At 46.9% G+C, this 24,451-nt stretch overlaps 1 protein-coding gene across 1 annotated transcript in view; it reads right to left on the bottom strand.

The window, feature by feature from the left end:
• CCDC69 (coiled-coil domain containing 69) overlaps positions 1 to 22,503 on the bottom strand; it is a 54,278-nt gene extending 31,775 nt beyond the window's left edge. The window contains exon 1 of the mRNA XM_083354360.1: positions 22,343 to 22,503. Coding sequence (XP_083210486.1) covers positions 22,343 to 22,390 — 48 coding nt within the window. The 5' untranslated portion in view covers positions 22,391 to 22,503. The remainder of the gene's footprint in view (positions 1 to 22,342) is intronic.
• Positions 22,504 to 24,451: the final 1,948 nt, after the last annotated feature.

Below are 24,451 nucleotides of genomic sequence, written 5' to 3'. Positions count from 1 at the left end.
AACCGTTCAAACTTATAATGGACCTAAGGGCTGCTTACAATTTGGATTCAAAATATCAACAATTGGGCCCTCTCAGAATCATGTGACTAAATTCAGCAACCATTTCAGCATTCCATGGTCGTGTGGCCATGTTGTACAGTGGTTTTGCTGAAAACTGGCATTCACTTCCAGTTTGCAGCAAAACCACACTCATAACATACCATTGGTTTGTTCAACTACTGGAACATGTGCTTAATAACCGCATTGGCCACTTTATGACCATGGCATTCATTTAATGATGCTGCAAAAAGGTCATAAATCTTTTACGATCATCACGACTTACAAAGACTACTTGACAAAGATTACCTGTTAATTGACACATGGTTTAACACAGTGTTTCTCAACCTCAGCCATTCTGCTGGCTGGGGAATTCTGGGAGTTGAGGTCCACCTGTCTTAAAATCACTGAGGTTGAGAAATACTGGTCTACTGGTTTAATTGCAGAGTTGGAATAGATACAGAAATATTCCGAATAACAGATGTGATTAAATGGGCTACAATGAACTTGTTCATTGTCCTTCCTACTCTGGGGTCACATGGTGAAATCTAGAGAGTTGAAAAATGATCCTTGCACATCTGAAAACACACAAACATGGATTGTAACACCCACCCTCGTATTCCCTTTAGTGGGCTATGAAATGTATTCAGCTTCTCTTTATTTTGCATTCTGCTTTGTGTACTTGCAGCTGGCTCCATCTTTTACCTTAGCTGAGCTGAGAAAATTGGGGCCCCAAACTCCCTTAAGGAGTGTCTGGGAAGGAACAGCTGGAAAACATGAAGGAGGCTTAACAAACTGACAAACAAGGAACAAGAGTTTGGCATCACACTCCACTGAATCGGGGTGCAACCTACACTTTCCAACAGTTGTGCCAGATGCCTCCCCTTAACCCAAACGTCACACCCCATATGCCCATGATTCTCCTGGAGCAGCTGGATGGCCAATCACAACACACAGCTGGGTAACTGGGTGAAGCTGAGCTGGTAACTAAACCATAATTTGCTGCTTTTTATCGCCAGCTCTAGAGGTTAAAATCAGGTTGTAGAGTGAGTGCACTGTTCTTCAGAAAACAATAAATTATCACTGGTTATTAGGCAGAATCTCAGTCCTAATAATTCCTCCAAATATTTGGCACTCACCCATATCCAGCTGAGGCTACAGTTCAAACAGTGATATCATCAGTTCAGGAATGCTTTGTTACAGAATCCACTGTTTTTACCATCTCCTTAAATTTTGCTACTGTCCATCTCAGCCTCGCTTTAAGGAACAGTGTATATAAAAACTGCTTCCATTTTGCAACCAACCTATGGTACCACTTTTGCTGCCCAGGAAAGGAAGAACACTTGTACAAAATATTTTCAAGAAGATGCCAGTTAGGAAAGACTTAATTTAAAACATAATTGGCGGGGTGGGGTGGAGCACAGACAAAGCTGGGTGCTGCTTATTCTATACATGACAAATGATAATTCCTAAAGGCTCTTTCCTTACCAGGTTTTTTTTTTCCTTTGTGGACCACCGTGAAGTTACCGTAGGAGGTTACAAGGCAAATTGAGACAGACTTACTCTGTAGATAGTCCTCAATTTATGACCATAACTGATCCCCAAACTTCCATTGCTAAGAGAGTTTTGCCCCATTTCTTGCCACAATTGTTAAGTGAATTGCTGCATGGTTGTAAATGAATCTGGCTTCCCCATTGATGTTGCTTCTCAGAAGGTCACAAAAAGTGATCACATGTCCCCAGGACACTGCAGTCGTCATAAATACATGCCAGTTGCCAAGTGTCCAAATTTTGATCACATGATCATGGGGATGCTGCAGTGGTTGTAAGTGTGAAAACTATAAGAGTGTAAGTGACTAGAAGACCTCCAAGGTCCCTTCCAGCTCTATTCTATTCTATTCTATTCTATTCTGTTCTGTTCTGTTCTGTTCTGTTCTGTTCTGTTCTATATCACTTTTTCCCAGTGCTGTTGAAACTTTGAATGATCACAAAAACAATGATTATAAGTCAAGGACTTTACAGCATTATGTTTGCTGTATTATGTCTGCCGATATCAAAAGGTAGCATCCAACTTCAGGGGGCAACAAAATGACATTATTTCAGTATACAGGGTAGATGACAAATAATTTTGCTAGGCCAATGGTGGGTCTTTAATGCTTTATATAACACAGCCTTCTATTTAATCTTCTGTAATCATGGCACCACCTCCTGGACTTATGGCTGGCTAAAGCACCATCAAATTCAACCAAGAGGCCAGGACAATTTTTCATTTCTTTATGTGCTTTTCTGCCAACTTAAAGATGGGTGGAATACATGTAAGGAAATGACCTAAGTGTTGAAACAATATTTAACAGACTAGGAAAAGATGGAGCTCTACGTCCAATCTAAACATCTCAGTTTGCCATGAAATTACATTCAGCAGAGAACTACAATGTAACCACCTCTTAGTCTAGGCCAGGGGTCGGCAACCTAAAAAAGAAAAAGAGCCACTGGGAACCGGTTCCATCACAAATTAAAAAAAGAGGGAGCCGTGTGCGTGTGTCCATGCACGCGCATGCGCAAAAAGGTTTTTTGCGCATGCGCGGACGCACGCGGCTGCCATTTTTTAAAAAATGAGATGGAACCGATTCCCGGTTGCCCGACGGCGACGGCCCGTCTGCAAAGCTGCCGCTTTCGGCAGCTTTGCAGACGGGCCGTGGCAGCTTCCTCAAAGAGCGGCGCCCCTGCCCATTCCGAGAGGTGCGCGCGCACCTCTCCGAACGACCGGAGGTGCGCGCATACCTCCACGCGAATGGGCAGCGGTGCCGCTCTTTGAGGAAGCTGCCGCGGCCCGTCTGCAAAGCTGCCGCTTTCGGCAGCTTCGCAGACGGGCCGTGGCAGCTTCCTCAAAAAGAGAGGCGCCCCTGCCCATTCCGAGAGGTGCGCGCGCACCTCTCTGAACGACCGGAGTTGCGCGCGCACCTCCCCAAACCTTTGGGGAGGTGCGCGCGTACCTCCGTGCGAAGGGGCAGCGGCGCCGCTCTTTGAGGAAGCTGCCGAAAGGTTTGGGGAGGTGCGCGCGCAACTCCGGTCGTTCGGAGAGGTGCGCGCGCACCTCTCGGAATGGGCAGGGGCACCGCTCTTTGAGGAAGCTGCCGCGGCCCGTCTGCTAAGCTGCCGCTTTCGGCAGCTTCACAGACGGGCCGCGGCAGCTTCCTGAAAGAGCGGCACCGCTGCCCATTCGCGCGGAGGTGCGCGCGCACCTCCGGTCATTCGGAGAGGTGCGCGCGCACCTCTCGGAATGGGCAGGGGCGCCGCTCTTTGAGGAAGCTGCCGCGGCCCGTCTGCAAAGCTGCCGAAAGTGGCAGCTTCGCAGACGGGCCGCAGCAGCTTCCTCAAAGAGCGGCACCGCTGCCCATTCGCGCGGAGGTACGCGGTGCCACTCTCCATTTGGAGAGGTGAGCGCGCACCGGGCGGCTGGGAGCCGCAAGAGACGGCTCAAAGAGCCGCATGCGGCTCCGGAGCCGCAGGTTGCCAACCTGTGGTCTAGGCATTGTGTACTGAATATTTGTGAACATGAATTTCACTCATCCTTCCTCCAGATGTATCTGAAACCATAACTCACATCACTTTCAGCCCCCCAATGGCTGGCTGACACTTTCAGGAATTGTGTCTGGACAGACAGCTAAAGTTGAGAAAACCAAATCATGTCATTCACCTGTTATATTTACAATTGTAAGCATGCGGTTTTTAAGAAGTACTTGATTTAGGTCTAAAATTCCTAATCTGTAGAATAGTCCTTGGTGATTAAAGCCATAAAACATGTATTTGGCTACTTGGTCTTTTATATATTCATATCAGCTAATTCTCAGACACAACAAAATAGGCTTCATTCCATTATGTTCTGTGTGCTGTGAACATCTGAAGAACTGCATATGTTCCTATGTGAGAAAACACAAACAAGAAGGGGATATGATAGCACTCTTCATATCCTGAAATAATGTCACACAGAGGAAAGGCAGCATCCGGTTTCTCTTATTCCATACTGCAGGAGATGGTGTAATACTGACAATTGGAGACAGAAAATAGGGAGATGTTACTTCTCTATTTAGCCACTGCAAGAGAGAGAGAGAGAAAAGAGAACGCAGTTGTTTCCCATTGGTCTTTAGGTGTGAAGACCACTTAAATGATAAGGTATCATCCCTGGAAAATTCCAGTGTAGAAATCTCTTAGTATGGTGTAGCTTTTACTGGTTTTATGCATTAGAAATGTGCCAAACTACAATTCCCATCGTTCCAAACAAGCATAGTGGCTGTCATAGTTAAGGGGTGTTATAATGTATTATATCTTCTGAAGCCAATTTTGTTGAGTGGTTTCTAGCACCAGGCTAGAAATCGGAAGATGGTGAGTTCTAGGCCTGCTTTAGGCATGAAAGTCAGCTGGGTGACCTTGGGCCAGTCATTCTCTCTCAGTTCATCCCACCTCACTGGGTTGTTGTTGTGGGGAAAATAAGAGAAGGAAGAAGGCATGTTAGTTATGTTCACCACCTTAGTTTTTATAAATATAATAAAGGTGGGATATAAACAAACAGATATTAAAAGTCATCATGCTGGGGACAAGATGGACTGTTCCATTGGTACAGAACAGACAATCATTCATTAGTCTTCCATTATAATTTAAAAATACATTGACTAAGATTATTCTAACAGGCTTGATTTACTGAAGAATTAGAATATGTATATTCTAAAAATTCTGTATTTATTTTGTGACTGTGGGTAGTTTTTGTTACGTATATAGTGTTTGATCTGTATGTTATATATCCCAGGCTGTAGAAATAGAACATTTGTGGTTTCCAATCAGTGTGATTGGAGAAATGTTTAAAGTGTAGTACTATATTACAAGTACTTCTTGTAGTCCAGACTGAGAGGATGGCTAGTACAGGAAGCCATTTTCATTTTATTCAAACTATATTTAAATCTATATTTAAAATCACAACAATGAGTGTTCAACTAAGAGTTGCAGATGCTTAACAACCTAGTTAATGCCAAATTTCATGCTGTTAGCTTTCCTGGCCAATATAATTCAAATGTATAAATTTATATGATGATGATGATGACAGCTTAGTATTTAATATACTAAATAAAACTAAGTTTGATTACTTATTGTATTGTTACAATAGCAGCACAGCTGTGCGAATTAAATGCAGATCTGCCCTATTATTGGGATATAACTTTGCGACTATATTAGAAAACACAAAGTCTCTTTTTCATCGTAAGTTAATTACTATTTATTCATTAATTTGTTTATTTATTTATTGGATGTATTTGGTCATCCATTCATACAGTGGTTCTAGGCAGCTCTCAATAATCCATGAAACATAAATAAATAAAAACAGGCATCCCCTCCCACCTTCTCCCAGAACAATACCAGGCACGCTGGCTGAGGAATTCTGGGAGTTGAAGTCCACAAGTCATAAAAGGGCCAAGTTTGAAGAGCCCTGTCCTAGCCCAGTGCTGGCTGGAAAAGCCAGATCTTCACAACCTTCCAGAAGATTAAAAGAAATCAAAGGGAGATCTCTCTGATCTCCAATGAGATAGTGCTCCAAAGGACTGAGGTGACCTCTTCTGCTTCAGAGCCCTAGGCTCCTCTCTGAACTAAGCAGAGACCCAGGCTGCACTGGAGAGGAAATAGGTAATCCAAAGCATAGGTAATCCAAAACCCTAGTAACCCCCTCATTCTATGCAGTGACTAAAGCTTCAGCCAGACTATGCATCAGATCTTCAGGGAGAACCCCAAGTTCCCTTTGGAAGTCGTTTGGATCCATCAGTCACTTGGGTGCTCCAATCAAATACATCCCACCTTCTAAGAACTCTTAAGGACACTGAAAGACAAATCAGAAAGTGGTGTGACCATGACAAAGGAATGATGGAAATCTTCTCCAACTTTAAATCATGTTGCCAATGTCCCAGCTGATCCAGCATGTGATCACATCTATATATTGGGCTCTTAACTGTCTGGGCCAGACCTATAGATGTGACGGTGGCTCATGAACTCCTGAGTTGCCTATTGTTTCATACCCAGAGGTCAGATTAAAGTCCACTAAGACTTGCTGCCAACTCAGCTACCGAGACCTGGAGTTCAGCCAGATAGGTTGTTTTGCAGCAGGGAAACTGATACAGAAGCAACAATCTCTAGAGGCCAACTTAAAGGGCCTGATAGCAAACACCTGGAGCAGTACCTATGAAAGGTGCACGTTGGCTCAAGTGATTAGGACACTCAGTTGAAGGTTAGCAAGCCATGTTCAAGACCTGTGGGATGGGGTGAGCTCCCATCCTTTGCTCCAGCTCCTGCTGGGGACATGAAAGGAGACCCCAACTGAGCATCCCCAAGGCATTGGTGATGTTACAGGCTAATCCTTTCAATCAGGAAGTGCCTCGGTGCTTTTGACACTAACGCAGCAGTACATCTGAATGCCACCAGAGAGTCCCAGATGACCAGGGCCATTCCAGCCTCTCTGTCCCTGGGTGTAGGCTGATGCCCATCCAAAAATCAATTGGATTTAGGTGGACAACTATGGAAATTGAATAAGTAACTAAGTAAGTAGGAATCCAGATAAGCACATCTCTGAGAGGAGAACCTCTCCCTCTGTAGCTGATGGGGAGACCATAGATTAGTATTTCCCATTTGGGTGTCTTCCCATTCTGGCGTTTTCCATCTGTCTTAGACTATAACTTTGACAACACTTGTCCAGCAGCTCATTGTTTATGCTTGGTATAGATTATAGGGCTTGTAATCCAAGACAGATGGGCCATCTCTGTATGAAGCAAGCTAAAGACTGAGGCTGTTCTAAGTCTAAATACCCAGCAAATCATCTCAGACGCAGTAAAGTAACTTGGCTAACTGGAGTAAAAGAACGCAAGAAAAACTCCTTCAGAATTTTTTTTTTTGTTCCCACACATTTTGTCCGGTGCCTTTTCTTTACTGTGTCTTTTGATTTCTGACTGTTGCTCAGACTTTGCCTGCTTGCTTTTCATTGAACTCCAGCTTGTTACAGGACAGTTCTTCAGTAGTGCAGGATATCTAATCTGGTTCTGGCATGAGGCCAGCCATCTCTCAGCCTTTCTCCCCAGCAGGGATCAGACTATAAACACACGTTGTCTCCCCCTGTGCCAGGCAGCTGAATTCCAACCCCCGATATAATGTAACACTACAATCCTCTGGGCAGCTCAGCCAGCATTCCTCTTGCTACAGATCCCAATGGGCTTCTGGCTGTGGCACCAACACAATCATTTCTTTATCTTCCTGTGCTCTAAAGAAACAAAAATAGATGACAGAAGCCACACCCTTGAAATGGCAAAGAAGCCGTTGCATGGAATATTATGACAGCCCTACCCAAACAGCTGGTTCCTAGCTAGTTAGGCTCACGCAATCAAACCTTTTCTGTTTTAGTAGTCTGGTCTGGTCATAATGTTAATGTATATAAATCATAGTTGACAAACTACAATAGCTGGAATCACACAACACAGTCAAAGCAAACCAAAGAAACAATATTCTATATTAGATACTACCAGCTGGCCATAATCTCAATAGGTTTCTGCAGTGCTTTTTTTCTAAAAAAAAAAAAAAGTGCCGGAACTCTCATCTTGTTAATCTTTTTTTTATATAATTTTATTTATATATTTATTCAATTCTTAACATAAATTTAATTTATTGTATTTAAGGCAAATGTTCATACTAAATTCCAAAGTTTTGTCCAATTCTCGTCGGGCAAATGTTTGAGATTTGAGCCAAGTTTAATTGTCTTTAGGTTTTTTTTTCATCTGTTTTTGGCTTAGATGAAGTAATGCATCTTTCAAGCATTCACCAAATAAACTAGAATTTGTTGTGAACATCTCCTTAAATACAAACAGCTCATAAGCCGGACCTACCTATATTACCAACCACATTATTGATGGCTTGTACATACCATGTTAAAGATATGATCACATTGGTTCAACTGAATGAGATGCTCCTATAACCTAAAATGCATGCTATTAATTCATCCCTGCCAAAATAGTTATTTTCATCAGACTTAGTTCATGATGAACTTAGAACACTAAGTTCTGTTTTATCAAATTTATTTTTTTTTTATTTTTATTTTAATCCCATTTATATCCCGCCCTTCTCCGAAGACTCAGGGCGGCTTACAATTTAAGCACAAACCAATGTGCTTAGCAATTTATCATGAAAACAGCATAGTAGGCTGTCATAGGGGTGAAAAATTGTGGGATAGCTCCCCCTTGTTTATATACTGCAGGTGGATATAGTAAAGATGGAATATTATTTTTTGTCTCCTTGGAAAATGATGTCTTAATAGAGGAAATAACTTTTGCATATATAGGTAAAGGTAAAGGTTCCTGTTCTGTACCAGCCTGCTACCAGCCCTGCAGAAAAGGCAGGGTCAACCCCTTTACAAACGGCAAGAGGCTGGAATTACGCCTGCCAAATTTATAGCTACAAAAACAAACAAGACACGAACCAAGAAACAGGAGCTTTAAGAAACATGAACCATCCGAGCGGTTGCCTTCAGCAAACCAGCCCTCCCAGACATTCGCCTTATATAGAGTTCAGGGCGTGGCTTCTCTCTGCCTCCTTCCGAGAAGCCCCATTGCCTTCCTCTGTTTACTCCTAATTGACTGCCTCCTGCGTCGGGCGTCCTTGAACAGGGCCAGCTGTGGGTCATCTTCATCCACGCTGTCAGGCTCACACAGCTGGGTCTCCGTGGTGACCAAGTGGGAGGAGCCTGGCTGAGGGCTATCATCAGCAAGATCTTCAACCCCCTCAGCAAGGTCTTCAACACCCCCCTCCTCCTCTGAGTCGTCCGACCCAACTGCCGAACCCACAGGCTGACCCTGAATCACAACAGTTCCCCCGCACATGCGTGCTAGTCATTTCCATCTCTAGGGGCCAGTGCTCATCTCTGTTTCAAAGCCGAAGAGCCAGAGCTTGTCCGAGGACGTCTCTGTGGTCATGTGGCTGGCATGACTGGACGCCAAAGGCGCACAGAACGCTGTTACCTTCCCACCGTAGTGGTCCCTATTTTTCTACTTGCATTTTTACATGCTTTCGAACTGCTAGGTTGGCAGAAGCTGGGACGAGTAACAGGCACTCACTCTGTTATGCGGCACTTGGGATTTGACCTGCCAAACTGCCTACCTTCAGATCGACAAGCTCAGTGTCCTAACCCACTGAGCCACCGCATCCCTTTTGCATATATAGTATAACATATATTGAGTTCCTTTTGGAAGGACTAGCAGTGGGAGATAATAGATATCTAATACAAGTGCATATGCTGCCTTCAACATATATGTGCTTAATTGATGGAGTCATGTTACTGACAAGATAATGAACAGCAAAGAAATTGTTATGAATACATAAGTTAAACATTTTGTTTCTATTTCTTTACAACTGCTGATAAAAAATGGCCTGGCTATGTTCAAATTATACACACAAGAGAACAGGCTTAGGTGAGGGGGAAAAGTGTTACAATTCAATCTATTCATGAATATGAATGAATATGTCCATAATTGCCCAGTGTATTTTAACAATGATATAGAACTGTGCTATGAGGAGCTTACAATTTACATTTCTTCTTCTTGGGGATTAATGACAGAAAGAAAATGAAAAAATAGATGCAAAACTAACAGATAAATATGAGAAAATATAGTTGCATATCCTTAAATAATTTATGAAAAAAATGCTTAAGATTACCACTTCAGATAGACATACAAAATCTGCAAGAATCCAGATAACCACTAAAATAGTAGCCATGAGACACACTTCCTGGCTGAGGGAGGTGACCCCCAGCCCCTCCAGGCCACACGGGATGATGTGGTCAAACCAGGTTAAGTCAGTGCAGCAGTTCAGGGCCAATCCGTGCGAGGTGATGTGTCTCCCGCAATGCACACCGATGGCGCAGAGCTTGCAGTCACCGAGCCAGATGCCAATGCGGGGCGGCAGGAGGGCAAGGGTGGCGGGCAGGCCGAGATGGCAGCAGGCATTGCAGGCCAGGCACTCCAGGGCGGCCACATAGCTGGACAGGGCGAGGCGGTGGCAGCACAGGTCCAGCACCAGGTAGGCCACCAGCTGGCCCAGCCCATGGAAGGTCAGCCACCCGCCACGCCCCATGTGTGCCACCTCCGCACCCAGTGCCTGCAGCCACCCCACCAACGCCGCCTCCGCCCCAACGCCTGCCCCACGCAGCCCCGCCATGTAGAGTGGGCCACATGGCTCCCACAGCACCATGGCGTTGCCGCTCCAGTCTCCTCCAGGTATCTTCAGGACTACCATTAAAAAGAGATGGAGAGGGAAATCGTGTTGAAAGGTCTCGCAGAGGGCAGGGTGGACTTGACAAATGCGAGTTATTTGAGGAGGGGGTTTCTTTGCCACTGCATTTTCTCCTTCTGACTTGTGGTCAGCAGAACACACCACTGAAAGGGGCCAAGTTGACACAGTTGGTTCAAGTCATGGTTGACTAACCAAGGAATTAGTGGATTCATCCAATGCACTAAGCCCAAATAAACAAAATTATGGTTAAAAATGTTGTATAAAACAATACAGTCCCGAGTTACAGCTTATTTGGTTGTGCCATTGTCTGAGGTGGAAAACTCTCCTGCCTGCCACTTGAACTAGCCTTCTCTACTGGAGAATTGTGGAGAGGGGCAAAGTGTACTGTGATGTCATTATGCAAAGGACATGACTTAATGGACTTGCATCAGACCATCAGGATGTCATTACTTCATTGTACTATTTGTGCAGTGATATAATGGGTACATGCTATCCTTTTGATATTGTGAGTTGTTATGGATATAATTGATTGTGAGGAGACAAATGGTTACCGGTAATTCCATATATGTAGCCCGAATCTCTTTTAGAAGACGATACATACAATTCTTTTTTTAAAAATAATATGTCTAACTGATAGTAAAGATTACATATACTAAGATAAAGTAGGAAATGCATGATAGAAAGCAAGATAGCTATCACTAAATAAAATGTACTCAGCATGGAAAAGACATATTTGTGTGAATCTGTTCATCTAAATTTTTGAATAATTGATTTCCTCTCTGTTACTCATCCAAAATACATTACAATTAAAAAAACAATTGAATAATACAAGTTATAGACTCCAGCACCATTAATTTTAAATGGTACACAATGGTAGCTGTTGGGATTGCATTCAGCCTTCCTACTGCGGTGCCAGGTTGGAAATGTTCTAGAGGTTTGTCTGCTAGTTTACTCCACTTCAGATCAGGATGTAAAAAGCTTGTCTTAATGATGTCCCTGATTCTGGACTCACATATGTCAGTTGCAACCAGTCCACTAGAAACCTCCTCTTCCAGCGGTAAACCTCTGTGCACCTCTGACACCCTCAAAAAGTGGGAAAATAGTAAAAAAAGGGGGGGCTGAGAAGTAGACCTGCATCTGGGCAGACTGGAAAGTTATTTATTTATGGGATCCTTGGTACTCTCTGAGCTTGGTTGTTTTGTTGCAGATGTTTCATTTCCAAAGTAGGTAACATAACCAGTGCTAGAAGGGAGTGGGGTTTGGTCTCATTTATATACTATACTGGTGGCTTGCCCTGTCAGTGTGGGTGGGAGTGACCATGGTGGTATCTTGATGAAGCTATTGCTTACTGTTAGCTTGTTTGTCTGAGTTGGTGGTTCCTTGACTAGTGTATTGTTTACTTCTTTACTGTTGGACCAGTTTTAATGTATTTATTTAACTAGGCGTGCTTATTTATTCCAATGGAGGAAAAGATATCAGGGTTGAACACACCAGAATATATCTGGGTTGAAACTGTGGAGTCCTGAGTTCCCTCTGAGCTTGGTTGTTTGCTTGCAGATGTTTCATTACCTAACTAGTAATTCCATCAGGTTGGATAATGCAAGCAAACAACCAGTTCAGAGAGTACTAAGAATTCAACAGCTACTTATTTATTTCTGATTATTCTACCACTACAATAGGATCTGTGTGATGTTTTCTATACATTTCACAAATAATGTATCAAATATGAAAACACCTAAGATTCCAACACTGCTTCTTGCTTTTTCTTTTTCTTTTTTTGTCACGCTGTACAATACAGATAGTCTTCAACTTATGGCCCATTGCTTAGCGACTGTTCAAAGTTACAACGAACCTATCTAGGGACTACTTGCAACCTGGATTCGAAGTTCTGACAGTTGTGCCCGCTCCCTCGGTGTTCACATGACCGAACTTTGGGAACTTGGCAACAGGGCTGTCAAAGGCTGGGGTCATCTCCTACAATAGCTGCATTTACAGCTGTTTGCAGGATCCTGCAGTCACATAACCCCATTTTATGATAGTTTTGCCAACAGGGTTCTAGTTTTCAGCAAAACCGTATCTGCAGCGAACCATTAGATTTCTTAATGACCATGGTGATCCCTTAATGACTGAAGTATTTGCTTTATGACCATGGCATTTAACAACCACCACAAAAAGGGCCGTAAAATCATGATGATCAATGCTCCGTTATAGTCATAAGTCAAGAATTACCTGTAATCTTACATTGCCTTTGGAATATAATTGGGATAGAGTATACATCAATTAATTTTTTAAAAGCCGGCCAAATGGATGCTGGGCAGAAGGATACACTTGGCTTTGCAATGGCATTAATGATTAAATGACAAAATCGGACTTAGGAGGAGACCCCAAAACTATAATTTACCACTGTTTTCCCTTTCACTAGCACAAAAAATAAAATACAATTTGTCTCCAATCTTATTGATTGGGAGGGGCAAATGACAATTGATAAGGTATGATGTATTTTGTAAGAGATTTATGAGAAGTTCTCACTCTATTTGTCATACGTAGAAGTTTAATCCATCGATACCAATAACCTGAGTTCATGGGATTTTCCACTTCCTGTTCTCTCCCTTTTTTTCAAAGGAATCGTAAGATTCTGGAACTCTGCCTTTCATTGTGATGGTTTTAAAATACAGAGTGATCTGGATGTAAGTTTCTCTCAGAGCTCTTCTGGGCTGGCACAGAACTGTTTTCAGTGCATGTAGGAGATTAATGTATTATGTATTATGCAACCGAGTAAAGCATATTTATTGAGAAGCATATTTTTTACAGGTGCACATTGCCAAAGAAAAGATGGAAAAAAAGCATTCAGAGATGTTCCTTAGTAACTCAAAGCACAGATCCCAAACACAGAGATCAACAGGGCTGTCTTTTTAGATTTCTTTTTCTCTGAGAAACGGAAAAAGTATGCAAAGACAAATTTCAGTGTTTCTGAGCGGAATATGATTATTATGAATATTTACTGCTGCAATGATTTTTTGCAAAGGTTTGCACCATCATTCATAAGGCCTACGTTCAGTCAGGTGAAACACGGCCTCAACCAATAATTGACCAACAATGTTTCTGCTCATGGGCAAAGTCTTAGTTTTATCTGTCAATAACTACGGTGGATTTGTGTGTGTCCTTTGATGATCGGGAATGTGGCACTTCTTTTTAGAAATAAAGAGTTGCATTTTGCAAAACTCTTTCATCTTCACTGTGCACATAAGGTACAGAACAGAAAGGCTCACCAGACTTGTGTTTGTTTTATTATGCCTTTGAGTCAGTGTTGACTCCTGGCAACTGCCAGGATTAGTCTCTGCAGTTTTCTTGGCAAGATTTTAGATGTGATTTGCCACTGTCATTTTCCTAGAGATGAGAGAGTGTGACTGGCCCAAGGTTACCCACTTGGCTTTACGCCTAAGGTAAGACTAGAACTCAAGATCCCTGGATTTCTCGCCTGGTAACTTAACCTCTCTCCTTCCTTCCTTCCCTCCCTCCCTCTTTCTCCTCTCCTTATTTCTGACGGCCCACTCGAAAGAAGTACAGGTAGTGTTGGACTTATGACCACAATTGAGCCCAACATTTCTGTTGCTAAGTGAGGCATTTGTTAAGTAAGGTTTTCCCCATTTTACAACTTTTCTTGCCACAGTTGTTACTGTAAGTCAGACATGTCAAACACAAGGGCCGGGGGCCAGATCTGGCCCGTGAAGTGGTTTCATGCGGCCCACGAAGTCATCCTGGAAACAGTGAGGGAACGGCCCCCACTGCCTTGGCTCTGGCCCTGGCCCAGAGACCCTCCTTCTGCCAGAGATCTGTCCCACTCCTGCCCAGGGCCCCATAGGCACCCTTGATGCGAACGATGTAGAGCTGGCCACGCCCACCCAGTAGGCCATATGCACTTTAGCCACGCCCACCCAGTAGGCCACGCCCACCCTGGCCATACCCACCCGGCCCCCTGAGGGCAACTGTAATGCTGATGCAGCCCTCAATGAAATTGAGTTTGACACCCCTGCTGTAAGTGAATCACTGTAGTTGTTAAGTTAGTAACTGTTCTGAACCAGCCCTCTTCTAGCCTTGTAGTAAGGCAAACCCCTTTTCAGATAGAAGAGACTGGAGAGCGTCCAAGGCTAAAAGGCGTCTGCCAAGATTTATTACTCAAATAACAAGAAACAAAAACACTAGAGCTTGACTCCTCAAGCGGAAGAGTTGCTTTCAGCAACCAGCCCCTCCCCAAACACTCCTTTTATTGAGAGCTCAGGGCGTGGTCTCCCTGTGCCTCCTCCCGAGGAGTCCCACAGCCTTTCTTTGTTTGTTCCTGCTCGACTGCCTCCTGCGTTGGGCGTCCTTGAACAGGGCCAGCTGTGGGTCATCATCCTCCGCACTATCGGGCTCACGCAGCTGAGAAGAGGTCCCCGGCTGAGGGCTCTGCAAAGCCTCCAAACCATCATCAGCCGGTTCGTCTCCCTCCTCCCCCTCATCTGAGTCATCCGATACATCGGAGCCGGCTGTCGGACCCACAGGCTGGCCCTGAGTCACAACACTATCCCGCACCGCAGGGCCCTTCCCCCGGGTCTGCCGATCCGGATGCGGTCGGGATGGGAACTGTTCGTGAAAAGCAGTCACCAACGCAGGGGCATGAACGGCGGTCACGTCTTCCCATGTGAAGTCCTCCGGCCCGTACCCTTTCCACTCGATCAGGTACTGGAAGCGACCTTTCAGCCAGCGGGAATCCCTGATGCTGGCGACCTCGTACTCGGGGGTGCTGTCGCCATCACGAGGTCCTGATGGGGGAGGTTCCGCTTGGCGAAGTGGACAAGCCGGTTGTTCGGGGACCAACAAGGACCGATGGAAGACGGGGTGCACGCGCAGGGAACATGGCAGAGTTAAACGATAGGCAACCGGGTTGATGACGGCCTCGACTGGGAACGGTCCAAGGTAACGGTGGTCCAGCTTCCTCGCCGGCCGAGTGGATGGTAGGTTCCTGGTGGACAGCCAGACCCGATCCCCCACCGATAATGGAGGCGTATCCCTTCTCGACCGATCAGCGAACCTCTTGTAGTCGGCCTTGGCCTTCTCCAGCTGCCGTCGCACCAACCGATGGATCGCCTGTAACTCCGCCATGAATTCGTTCGCTGCCGGCTCCGGTGAGTCCACGGGAGAAAGGGGGAAAAACCAGGGGTGATAACCCACGTTGGCCAAGAACGGTGTCATCTGCGTGGAGGTGTGCTGCGAGTTGTTAAAGGCAAACTCGGCTATGGCCAAATAGTCCACCCAATTGTCCTGCTGCAGGTTAACGTAGCAGCGCAGATACTGCTCTAAGATGCCGATGACCTTCTCGGTACCCCCGTCGGTCTGAGGATGATGCGCGGACGAGAGGCAAACCTTAATGTCCAACGCCCGCATCAACTCCTGCCAGAAGCGGGCTGTAAACTGGGCCCCCCTATCGGAGACGACTCTATCGGGAAGGCCGTGCAGCCGGAACACCTGTTGGATGAACATGCGACTAGTGGCGCGAGCTGACGGTAAGCCACGACAGGGGATGAAGTGCGCCATCTTGGTCAACATGTCCACCACCACAAACACTGTCGTGAAGCCGGATGGGGGTAGATCCGTCAGAAAGTCCATGGACACAGCCCCCCAGGGTCTCTTGGGCGTTGGCAAAGGCTGCAGTAAACCAGGCGGGGCCCCTGTCGCTGACTTGGCCTGCCTGCATGGGACACAGGAGGTGACATAAGACTGGACATCGTGTCGGACTCGGGGCCACCAGAAGGTACGAGAGACCAGGTTCAGAGTCTTGAACAGGCCAAAATGCCCCGCAGCCGGGTTATCATGACACTGGCTGAGGACGAGTCCCCTGAGTGGCCCTCCTGGAACATAGAGCCGGTCACGATAATACAGAAGTCCATCCGTGACCGACCAAGGCAAATCTGGCCCCACCTCTTCCTTACGCTGAGCCACCCACGCCTCCTGCTGCTGCGCCTCCCGGATCCGAGCCCGTATATCCACCGGCTCCCGCACCGCAGCAAAAGACTCGACGGGGATCACTGTCCTGGGCGGAAGCTTGTCTTCCACTCGGGTGTACTCGGGCTTCCTGGACAGAGCATCCGCTCTCTGGTTGTGCCCGCTTGGTATGTACCGCACCCGGAAGTCAAACCTCGCAAAGAAGAGGGACCACCGGATCTGGCGTTGGTTCAAATTCCGAGAGGTCTGCAGGCTTTCCAGATTCTTGTGGTCCGTCCGGACCTCGATTTGATGCCGCGCCCCCTCCAGATGATGCCTCCAAGCCTCGAACGCCGCCTTGATGGCCAGCAGCTCCTTCTCCCAGATGGTATAGTTGCGCTCCGAGGGGTTCAATTTCCGAGAGTGATACGCGCAAGGGAAAAGGGTACCGTTGGGCGTCGCTGCCTGGAGTAACACGGCCCCAATGGCAATGTCGGAGGCGTCCGCCTCCACGACAAACGGCCGTTGCGGGTCAGGATGCTTCAAAATGGGCTCCTTCATGAAGGCGTCCTTCAAAGCTTGGAACGCCTGTTGTTCGGGGGCGTTCCACTGGAACCGAGTCTTCTTCTGCAGGAGCCGGGTGAGGGGGGCTGTCAAGGCAGCAAAGCCAGGGATGAATGTTCGATAGTAGTTGGCAAATCCAAGAAGTCGCTGAACATCCTTCACGCGACGCGGGGGTTGCCAACTCTGCAACGACTCAACTTTACTCGGTTCCATGGCGATGCCCTCAGGAGAAATGCGGTGACCCAGAAAATCGATGGTCACCTGGTAGAACTGGCACTTCTCCAACTTGGCAAACAGCCGATGTTTCCGGAGGCGCTGCAGGACCTGACGGAGATGCTGATGATGCGCTTCACGCGACGGGGAGTAAATCAGGATGTCGTCCAGGTAAATTACGACAAACTGGTCCAACAGATCTCGAAAGATGTCGTTCATAAAATGCTGAAACACCGCGGGGGCGTTGGTCAGGCCAAACAGCATCACCGTGTACTCGAAATGTCCATAGCGAGTACCAAACGCCGTCTTCTACTCATCACCCGGCCGAACCCTGACGAGGTTGTAAGCTCCACGCAGGTCCAGTTTCGTGAAAATCTTAGCCTCCCGGAGTCGGTCCAAGAGCTCGGGGATGAGGGGCAGCGGGTAGCGGTTACGCACCGTGATGGCGTTGAGTTTCCGGTAGTCACAGCAAAGCCGTAGCTCGCCCGACTTCTTTTTGACGAAGAGCACGGGCGCAGACACTGGCGAGGACGAGGGCCGGATGAAACCACGAGCCAAATTCTTTGTCAGGAAGTCCCGCAATGCAGCCAACTCGGGCTCCGACATGGAGTACAAACGCCCCACTGGGAGAGGCGCATCTGGGACTAGATCAATGGAACAGTCATAGGGCCTGTGCGGGGGTAATTGGTCCGCCTCTGACTCGCTGAACACGTCAGCAAAGTCGGACAGTTCGAGAGGCAAGGAAACCCCTGGGGAACCCTCCACCTGGCCGGCACAGATATGGCGGGTGTGGTCCACACACTGCAAACTTGGGAAGGTGACCAAGTTCTGAGACCAATAGATCTGTGGATCATGCGCCCGGAGCCACGCCAGACCCAAGACCACGGGGAAGTGCAGTTCCGAAGTGATGTAGAACTGGATGGCCTCCACATGAGAACTGATGGCCATACACACGGGTTGCGTGGCGGCCGTAATAGGCCCGGACAGGAGCACTCGACCATCGATAGTCTCCACAAGCATGGGCGGATCCACCGGACACTGGGGAACAGCCCATTTGGCCACGAAGGCCGAGTCCATAAAGTTAGTGTTAGCCCCAGAGTCAATTAAGGCATGGACCGGAATCCCCTCTGGCTTGCCAGGAAGGATCAGACGTGCCTCCAAAATCAAATGCCGTGGAGGTTCACAGGCACCGTCGGAATGGCGTCGCTCGGCGTGGTCGTGGTGGGTCGCCCGATCTATCACACCGTCTAGATCGGGCTCGGGCCGTTTCCCGACAGCAAAGCAGGGGACTTTCTCGGGGCCGGCTTGGTCACTGATGCCCGCTGACGCTTCTTTGGGCAAGAAGCGGCCAAATGTCCAGGGTCCCCACAGTAAAAACACAACCCTCCCAATCGTCGTCTGTCCATTTCCGTCACCGATAGACGGGACCGGGCGGCACCCAGCTCCATTGGCTCCTCCCTCTGGACTGGGGGCACACGCTCAACAGGAGCGGCAGGGGTCTGTGGGGTGGCACGGCGACTCTTTCGCTGCTGCAGCCGGGCATCGATCCGCAAAGATGGATCAGCCCGTTCAGGTCTGAGGGAATGTCCACGCGGGCCAGCTCATCCAACACCTCCTCCGACAAGCCATCCTGGAAGGCATCCACGAGCGCAGCCTCATTCCAGGCGGAATCCTGGCTAAGCAGCCGGAAATCACTGATATAGGCCTGTAGGGGGCGCTGACCCTGCCTCAAAGCTTTCAGGCGTCGGGTGGCGGTCTGCGCCTTAATCGGGTCCTCGTACATGAGGCGCATATGGTCACAAAACCCCCCAAAGTTATCCAACAAAGGGCTAGGCTGTGCCAACAGAGGCGTGCCCCAACGAGCTGCATCCCCCGACAGAAGGCTCAACACGAATCCCACCTTATCTCGGTCAGTGGGGAAATCAGCTGCTCTCACGCTGATAAAAAGCTGGCATTGTCACAGGAAGGCAGGAAACAGTTCTGGATTGCCAGCAAATTTATCCGGCATAGCTATCTGACATTTCCTCCTGGGTGGGGGTGCAGCATGTACCTGAGCTTGCAGTTGAGCCACCTGAGCTGCCAGCAAAGTGAGTTGCTGGGTGAGCTGGGCATTCTCGGCAAGAAGCTGCTCCATCGTAGTAGTAAGGGGTGGGTGGCTGAAAGCAAACTGTTCTGAACCAGCCCTCTTCTAGCCTTGTAGTAAGGCAAACCCCTTTTCAGATAGAAGAGACTGGAGAGCGTCCAAGGCTAAAAGGCGTCTGCCAAGATTTATTACTCAAATAACAAGAAACAAAAACACTAGAGCTTGACTCCTCAAGCGGAAGAGTTGCTTTCAGCAACCAGCCCCTCCCCAAACACTCCTTTTATTGAGAGCTCAGGGCGTGGTCTCCCTGTGCCTCCTCCCGAGGAGTCCCACAGCCTTTCTTTGTTTGTTCCTGCTCGACTGCCTCCTGCGTTGGGCGTCCTTGAACAGGGCCAGCTGTGGGTCATCATCCTCCGCACTATCGGGCTCACGCAGCTGAGAAGAGGTCCCCGGCTGAGGGCTCTGCAAAGCCTCCAAACCATCATCAGCCGGTTCGTCTCCCTCCTCCCCCTCATCTGAGTCATCCGATACATCGGAGCCGGCTGTCGGACCCACAGGCTGGCCCTGAGTCACAACAGTAACACGGCTGTTAAGTGAATCTGGCTTCCCCATTGACTTTGCTTGCCAGAAAGTCGCAAAAGGGGATCACGTGACCCCAGGACACTGCAAGTGCCGTAAATATGAGTCAGTTGCCAAGCGTCTGAAATTCGATCATGTGACCCCGAGGATGCTGCAATGGTCATAAGTGTGAAAAATGGTCACGCCACTTTTTTCAGCGCTGTCGTAACTTTGAACGGTCACTAAATGAACTGCTGTAAGTCGAGGACCACCTGTACTAAAGAATCAGCTCAGTGGTGAAGGAGTTACTGGAAAGGAAACATGGATGTTTTGTTTATTATTTATTGGTTTAATCATGGATGGATTTCATGATTATATGCATTTTATTTTTCATGAGTCTCGTGAAAATTTAGAATCAGAAGATTAGATGGTATATCAATTTTTTTTCTCCCATTTAATTAGGTCTGATTTTTAGAGGCTGTCCGGACAAATCCTGCAAAGTTTGGCAGAAGTGATTTGCCACTGCCTCCTTCCTAGGGCTCAGAGAGAGTGAAATAGTCCAAATTCACCAAGCTGGCTTTGTGGCTTAGGCAGGACTAGAACTCACCGTCTCCCAGTTTCTAGCCTGAAGCCTTAACACTACACAAATAGTTCACACTTGAGTTTGCCATGTATGTATCATTCAATGTTCAAAATGCGTAATTCCCAGAATAGTTCATTTTAACCACCCCTGTAATATGTCCCACAAATGTATGTTGCTAAAGAATTTGATTAATAAAAGAAAAAGCTGCACAAACCTTTTCATCTAACTTTATTCAAAAAATGTTACACAACGTAGCTCTTTTCCTAGTAAAAATTAAATTCAAAATAAGTACTTCTATAAAAAGTTAGTACCTTGCCACTCCATCGAGCTGCTCTTGCTAGCATCCTCAAACTAAACAAACACATCCTGACCCCAAAATAAGCAGGATGGAATTACAGGCGTTGCCATTTGCCTGGAAATGTGGTTGGAGGCTTCATTTTAAATACAAGATAATAACTTGGTAGAAACTTTCTTGTTTAAAACAAAGGAGACGGTTAGTGGAATTTGCACTGCCTTTTATGCAATTTGAGAAAGATTTTATTTTCATTTTTCCAGTTGAAAATTACATACCGATGTGACTTCTTTTCCTAGAGATCCAGCAAACGCAGATAGGACTAACTGGATACTGAATTCAGAACCGGTGCCACCTCCCTGCGTTAGGTTAACAGTCTATTTGGAAAATCTTGGATGAAGTTTCTCACTGCGGCGTAAACGTCCACACCATTCACCCCACTCGCCAAAATCCTGGTTTACTAATCACGATGGCAAAGACGAAACCAAGGAGGCGTACATTTTTAGCACATTGTGAAGTTTGCTGGTTCCAGCTCAGTACCAAGTCGGCCACTGTGATTTGTAAATCCTAGTTTATAGAACAGCCCCAGATGTGAATGCAGTCTATGATATAAGCCAAGATGTTTCTAAACCGGGTTTTTTTTTAAACCACCCTTTACTGAATTAAAGGCGACTTAGTGGGAGGTTAATCTGGGAGGGGACGGGTGGTCACGAGCAACGGACCCCCATACACGCGACCAAGTAGAGACACGCAGATTTCCTGTGGGAGGGGGGGCGGGGCGGGCTCCCATCCCGAGCCCTACAAGTGAGAAGTCAACTTCACTGGACTGCAACGTATCTCCGATCAACCCCCCCTCTTCCAAAATCGACCTCGTCGTCGGCTGCTGCCTCTCCCTCCCCCTCGTATCAGAGCCAGGGAAGAGGGATCCCTTTGTTTGCGAGGGGCGAAGGGTCCGTTCGACTCCCCAGCGTCCCTCCCGGACATCGGCCAGCAGCAAATCGTTCGGATCAACTGCAGGGTTTTGGGGCGGTGGCGAAGGAGAGAGCTGAATAACCGCTAAAGTTGTTCACGCACGCACGCACGCACGCACGCACACACACACACAGACACACACTTGTCGCTGCGGTCGCCAAGTTCTGAGCTTTTGTTGCTAAACAGCTCCTTCCTTTTTCCCCTTCCCGGACGCCTCCCGCCACCGATTGGCGAACTGATTGAAGTCTTGGAACTAGAAAGTGTGTGAGTGAGTGAGTGAGTGAGTGAGTGTGTGTGTGTGTGTGTGTGTGTGTGTGTGTGTGTGTGTGTGTGTCGCCACCGATTGGCGAACTGATTGAAGTCTTGGCACTAGAAAGTGTGTGAGTGAGTGAGTGAGTGAGTGGGAGGGAGGGAGGGAGAGAGAGAGAGAGAGACAGAGAGAGAGAGAGAGAGAGAGAGAGAGACAGAGAGAGAGAGAGAGAGAGAGACAGAGAGAGAGACAGAGACAGAGAGACAGAGAGAGAGAGAGAGAGAGAGAGAGAGAGAGAGAGAGAGAGAGAGAGAGAGAGAGAGAGAGAGAGAGAGCGTTTGCAAGAAATCGGATGGACGGGACTCCACATGCCCCCCTCACCCTCCATGCCCCCCTCACCCTCCAGTTCTTCTCCGGGGCTGGAACCCACCAGGGCTGTCAAGAGAGCCCAGGGTGCGAGCCCACCCCGACATACCCCGTCCAGCAGCCCCGACTAACTTTTGCCGCCGCTGCCCCGCGCGCTTACCTTCCTTCTGGCTTCACAGCAGCCCGGTTTACTCCCCTTGCAGCCCATTCCTCTTCGCTTGTGTGGCTGGGAGGGAGCGCTGCGAGGGTCAAGGGGTTAAGACCAAGGGCACCGGCGGCAGCGGCAATACCCGCCGCCGCCGCCGCCGCCGCCGCCGGCCAGCGAGGTCTCCATCTCCGCGCGCTGCCTTCCTCTAAGACCCTGAAACGGAACTTGAAAACAGCCTGCTTCAAACTTCACGCTCAGGCAGCCGAGCGCCGTAAGTATCAGAAGAAAAGCCCCTGTTCTAAAATCTCCCGTGCTTTCTTTCGTTTTCGAAATAAGTAAAGAAAAAAAAAGATATCCGGCTGCCCAGATGGGAACTTCTCCTGATTTGCGACTAGTACTAGACCACCTCGGCTTAATCTCCCACCCACACCCACCTACCCACACACTCCCCCGCTCCAAACTTTAGTTAGCGCTTGGATGGGAGATCATCTGAGGGTGTAAAATCGAACTGGAAAGTTGAAAAAAAAAAGAACTCGGAAAAACAAAGACCAGTAAATCAGCAGCAAATATGGTTGCAAGAAAACTAAACGGATTTGTCACTGCAGTTCCTTATAATTAAGTTCAACGTGAAGAAGTTTTTATTTTTGTCTTAATGATATTATTATTATTATTATTATTATTATTATTATTATTATTATTATTATTATTATTATTATTATTATTATTATTATTTTAAAATGCATGCTAACAATTGGTTTTATCTTTTTTATTTTCATTTATTCTGCATTCTCTGCATTTAACTTATATGCAGAGCACATCATGAGAAAGGCAGGGCTACATGAATCAAAAGTTGGAATTAAGATTGCCAGAAGAAATATCAACAACCTAAGATACGCAGATGATACCACTCTAATGGCAGAAAGTGAAGAAGAACTAAAGAGCCTCTTGTTGTGGGTGAAGAAGGAGAGTGCAAAACTTGGGTTGAAACTTAACATTAAGAAAACCAAGATCATGGCATCTGGCCCTCTCAATTCCTGGCAGATAGATGGGGAAGAAATGGAGGTAGTGACAGATTTTATTTTCCTGGGCTCCAAGATCACTGCAGATGGGGACTGTAGCCAAGAAATTAAAAGACGCTTGCTCCTCGGGAGGAAAGCCATGGCAAATCTAGACAGCACACTGAAAAGCTGAGATATCACCCTGTCAACAAAAGTGCGTATAGTCAAGGCTATGGTCTTCCCAGTTGCAATGTATGGCAGTGAAAGTTGGACCATAAGAAAGGCTGAGCGCCAAAGAATTGAGGTCTTTGAACTATGGTGCTGGAGAAGACTCCTGCAAGTCCCTTGGACTGCAAGGCAATCAAACCGGTCAGTCCTAGAGGAGATCAACCCTGACTGCTCTTTAGAAGGCCAGATCCTGAAGCTAAAACTCAAATACTTTGGCCACCTAATGAGAAGGAAGGACACACTGGAGAAGAGCCTGATGCTGGGAAAGATCGAGGGCAATAGAAGAAGGGGACGACAGAATGAGGTGGCTGGATGGAGTCACTGAAGCAGTAGGCGTGAGCTCAAATGGACTGCAGAAGATGGTAGAGGACAGGAAGGCCTGGAGGAATGTTGTCCATAGGGTCGCGATGGGTCGGACACGACTTCGCAGTTAACAACACACTAGACCACCTCGGCTTAATCTCCCCCCACCCACCCACACACTCCCCCGCTCAAAACTTTAGTTAGCGCTTGGATGGGAGATCATCTGAGGGTGTAAAATCAAACTGGAAAGTTGAAAAAAAGAACTTGGAAAAACAAAGACCAGTAAATCAGCAGCCAATATGGTTGCAAGAAAACTAAACGGATTTGTCACTGCAGTTCCTTATAATTAAGTTCATCGTGAAGAAGTTTTTTTTTGTCTTAATGATATTATTATTATTATTATTATTTTAAAATGCATGCTAACAATTGGTTTTATCTTTTTTATTTTCATTTATTCTGCATTCTCTTCATGCCATTTCAGGTAGAAACATGGAGTACAAATGCAACCATATTAATGAATAAATTACATTCCCCTGAGATTAAGTTCTTAGCAGCAGCATCTACCGCAAACCACAGTGACAGTAAAATGATG

Source organism: Vipera ursinii (genome assembly GCF_947247035.1).
Source record: "Vipera ursinii genome assembly, chromosome: 2".
NCBI classification, from domain to species: domain Eukaryota; kingdom Metazoa; phylum Chordata; class Lepidosauria; order Squamata; family Viperidae; genus Vipera; species Vipera ursinii.
Note: the sequence above shows the minus strand (reverse complement) of the source record. Positions and strands in the feature narration are given on the sequence as shown.